General features: G+C 53.8%; 1 protein-coding gene across 1 annotated transcript in view; it reads left to right on the plus strand.

The window, feature by feature from the left end:
• Positions 1–1,317: 1,317 nt before the first annotated feature.
• LOC118701295 (maestro heat-like repeat-containing protein family member 1) overlaps positions 1,318–4,305 on the plus strand; it is a 20,221-nt gene continuing 17,233 nt past the window's right edge. The window contains exons 1-2 of the mRNA XM_036405929.2: positions 1,318–1,821; positions 3,742–3,856. Coding sequence (XP_036261822.1) covers positions 1,709–1,821; positions 3,742–3,856 — 228 coding nt within the window. The 5' untranslated portion in view covers positions 1,318–1,708. The remainder of the gene's footprint in view (positions 1,822–3,741; positions 3,857–4,305) is intronic.

Below are 4,305 nucleotides of genomic sequence, written 5' to 3' on the forward strand. Positions count from 1 at the left end.
GGCTGGAAAACCTCTGGGATGGTCCCGTCCCATCCAGCCCTGAATCCGAGGATGCTCCACATCCCAGGGAACGTTTTCCAGGGCGCAGTTCCCATCTTTGGGATCCGTTTTCCATCATTATTCCCAAATTTCCGGCATTCCAGAGGCTGCCCTGGAATCCCTGGGGTTCTCCCACCACCCCCCCCACACACAAATTCCGGGGGGACTGGGACAAATCCCGATGGGGAAATCCGGGATGGCAGCTCCGGAGGGCGATCCCGAATCCCGGATTCCCTTCGTGTGTGGGATCCCCGTTCCGACAGCCGGGATTTATCCCTGGCTCCCCTTCCCGGTGTTTTGACGGGATAACGGATCTGTTCCAGATGTTGCTCCGCGGCAGAACAGTCCCAGCCCTATAAATCCTTCATTCCATGGAAAAAAAAAAAAAGAAAATTCCCCTCAAGTAGCTCCGGAGTTTTTCCTTTCCCTTTTTTTTTTGTCTTGGATCCCGTTCCCGGTGCGCTGGGACGGCTCCAACTCCGGCACAGAATTCCCTTGGGATATCCTGGGTGGAGCCAGAGCCAAACCTGAATCCAGTCCCAAATTCAATCCCAAATCCAATTTGAAACCCAATCCCAAATCCAACCCTGAATCCAATCCCAGCTCCAATCCCAAACCCAGTCCCGTATCTGATCTTGAACACAATCCCAAATTCAATCCCAGATCCAGTCCCAAATCCAATCACAAACCCAGATTCAGTTGTGATTCCAAACCCAGATCCAATCCCGAATCCAATCCCAAACCCAGTCATGAATCCATTTCTGAACCCAATCCCAAACCCAATCCTGAACCTAATTTTTAACCAAATCCCAAATCCAACCCCAGATCCCATCCCAAATCCTGTCCCACATTCAATCCTGAATCCAATCCCAAACCCAATCCCAAATCCAACCCCAGATCCAATCCTGAATCCAATCCCAAATCTAATGCAAATCTGATCCCAAATCCAACCCCAGATGCAATCCCAAGCCCAGTCCCAAATCCAGGCCTGAATCTGATCCTGAATCTGATCCCAAATCCAACCCCAAATCCAATCCCAAATCCAGTCTTGAATCTAATCCCAAATCCAACCCCAGATCCAATCCCAAACCCAATCCCAAATCTGATCCTGAATGTGATCCCAAATCCAATCCCAAATCCAATCCCCAATCCAACCCCAGATCCAATCCTGAATCCAATCCCAAATCTAATGCAAATCTGATCCCAAATCCAACCCCAGATCCAGTCCCAAACCCAATCCCAAATCTGATCCTGAATGTGATCCCAAATCCAGCCCCAAACGCAATCCCAAATCCGATCCTGAATCCGACCCCAAGTCCAACCCCAGATCCAATCCCAAACCCAATCCCAAATCTGATCCTGAATCCGAACCCAAATCCAGCCCCAAATCCAATCCCCAATCCGATCCTGAATCTGATCCCAAATCCAACCCCAGATCCAATCCCAAACCCGATCCCAAATCTGATCCTGAATGTGATCCCAAACCCAATCCCAAACCCAATCCCCAATCCGATCCTGAATCCAACCCCAGATCCAATCCCAAACCCGATCCCAGTTGCATGCCCAGGTCCCATCCCGGCTCCAGTCCCAGATCCCAGATCCCGGATCCCAGTCCCGATCCCGATCCCGATCCCGCTGTTCCAGGTGCGCGGTGCAGACGCTGAAGGCGATGCTGGCGCGGGCCGGGAACGACGACGTCGTGCAGGACGTGGGGAGCGCCGGGGGCTGGGAACTGATGGAAATTCCCGAGCGGCACCACGACGGAATCGCCCTCCTGGCCGGGTAGGGAATCCTGCGGGAGCTTCCCAGGGAATCCCGGGGCTTTTGGGTGGGGTTGGGATCGTTTCGCTCCCGGGAATGTGGAGGGCTGGAGGCAGCTGGAGCTGGAAGTTGGTCCCGCTGTGGAATTCCTGATGTCTCCAATCCCAAAATGGGATTCCCGGCGTCTCCAATCCCAGTGTGGGATTCCCAGTGTCACCCATCCCAAAATGGGATTCCCGGTGTCATTGATCCCAGTATGGAATCCTCAGCGTCACCCATCCCAGTGTGGGATTCCCAGTGTCACCCATCCCAAAATGGGATTCCTGGTGTCATTGATCCCAGTATGGAATTCCTGGTGTCTCCAATCCCAGTGTGGAATTCCTGATGTCTCTAATCCCAAAATGGGACTCCCTGTGTCTCCAATCCCAGTATGGGATTCCCAGTGTCATTGATCCCAGTATGGAATTCCCAGACTCTCCAATCCCAGTGTGGAATTCCCTCTAATCCCAAAATGGGACTCCTGGTGTCATTGATCCCAGTATGGAATTCCCAGACTCTCCGATACCAGTATGGGATTCCCAGTGTCACCCATCCCAGCATGGAATTCCCGGTGTCTCAAATCCCAGTATGGGATTCCCAGTGTCCCCTATCCCAAAATGGGACTCCCGGTGTCTCCAATCCCAGTGTGGAATTCCAGGTATCTCCCATCCCAGCATGCAATTCCTGGTGTCTCAAATCCCAGTATGGGATTCCCAGTGTCATTGATCCCAGTATGGAATTCCTAGTGTGTCCAATCCCAGTATGGGATTCCCAGTGTCTCCAATCCCAGTGTGGAATTCCCAGTGTCCCCAGTCCCAAAACCGGACTCCCGGTGTCATTGATCCCAGTATGGAATTCCCAGACTCTCCAATCCCAGTGTGGAATTCCCAGTGTCCCCAGTCCCAAAACCGGACTCCCGGTGTCATTGATCCCAGTATGGAATTCCCAGACTCTCCGATCCCAGTGTGGAATTCCCAGTGTCACCCATCTCAGCATGGAATTCCCGGTGTCTCAAATCCCAGTATGGGATTCCCAGTGTCCCCATTCCCAAAATGGGATTCCCAGTGTGTCCAATCCCAAAACCGGACTCCCGGTGTCTCCAATCCCAGTGTGGAATTCCCGGTGTCTCCAATCCCAAAATGGGATTCCCAGTGTCCCCAGTCCCAAAATGGGACTCGCGGTGTCTCCAGTCCCAGTGTGGAATTCCCAGTGTCACCCATCCCAAAGTGGGATTCCTGGTATCATTGATCCCACTATGGAATTCCCAGTGTCCCGAATCCCAGTATGGGATTCCCAGTTGTTTCCAGTCCCCCGTGGAATTCCCAGAGTCTCTGATCCCGCAGCGGAATTCCCAGTGTGGATCCATCCGTCCATCCAAACCCGCTGTGGAATTCCAGCACCATTGATCCCACCACGGAATTCCCAGAGTCCCCAGTCCCACTGCGGAATTCCCGGTGTCCCCGATCCCACCTGCGGAATTCCCGGTGTCTCCGATCCCACTGTTCCCCGCCCATCCCACATTTCCCATCATTCCTGTGGCTCATTCCCTTCCCCGTTCCCTCCCCAATTCCATGGGATCCTAAAGGTCCCCGTGGAAAACTCCTCCTCCTGCTGCATCCCTGGAGTATCCCGGTGCATCCCAACCCATCATTCGGGAATAATGGGAAAAAAAAATCCCAAAACATCCGGGAATAACTCCCAGGTCGGGATTGGGATTATCCAGCTTTCGGGGAACTCATCCCAAAGAAATCCCGGATGGGGTGTCCGGGATGTTCCAGATCCTTCTCTGGGGGTCAGTCCCGGTTTTCCATGCGGGGTGTGGTCCTGCCTGGGGACAGGGATTCCCGGGATTCCCGGGATTTCTGGGATTCCCGGGATTCCTGGGAGCGCTGTTCCCCCCAGGGCGATGGCTCGGCTCTGCGGGCCCCGGCTGCCGCCCATCGTCCGGAGCCTCATCCCGGTGCTGGGAAGCGCCTTGGAATGCCAGAGGGTGACCAGCAGCGCCTTCCTGGCCGAGGTGAGCGGGAAATGCGGGAATGGCCCCCTGGTCTGTCCTCCATCCGTCCATCCGTCCATCCGTCCATCCATGGATCCGTCGTGCATCCCATGGATCCATCCATCTGCCGTCCATCTATCCATGGATCCATCCATCCCTAGATCCATCCCTGGGTCTATCCACACATCCATCCATGGATCCACCCATGGATCTGTGCATCCCTCATTCATCCATCCATCACCCATCCATCCATCCATGGATCTGCCCATCCATCATCCATCATCCATCCATCCATCCATCCATCCATCCATCCATCCATCCATCCATCCATCCATCCATCCATCATCCATCCATCCATCCATCCATCATCCATCCATCCATCCATCCATCATCCATCATCCATCATCCATCCATCATCCATCCATCATCCATCCATCCATCCATCATCCATCATCCATCCATCATCCATC

The sequence above is a fragment of the Molothrus ater genome, unplaced genomic scaffold (genome assembly GCF_012460135.2).
Source record: "Molothrus ater isolate BHLD 08-10-18 breed brown headed cowbird unplaced genomic scaffold, BPBGC_Mater_1.1 matUn_MA564, whole genome shotgun sequence".
In the NCBI taxonomy this organism is placed as follows: Eukaryota; Metazoa; Chordata; class Aves; order Passeriformes; family Icteridae; genus Molothrus; species Molothrus ater.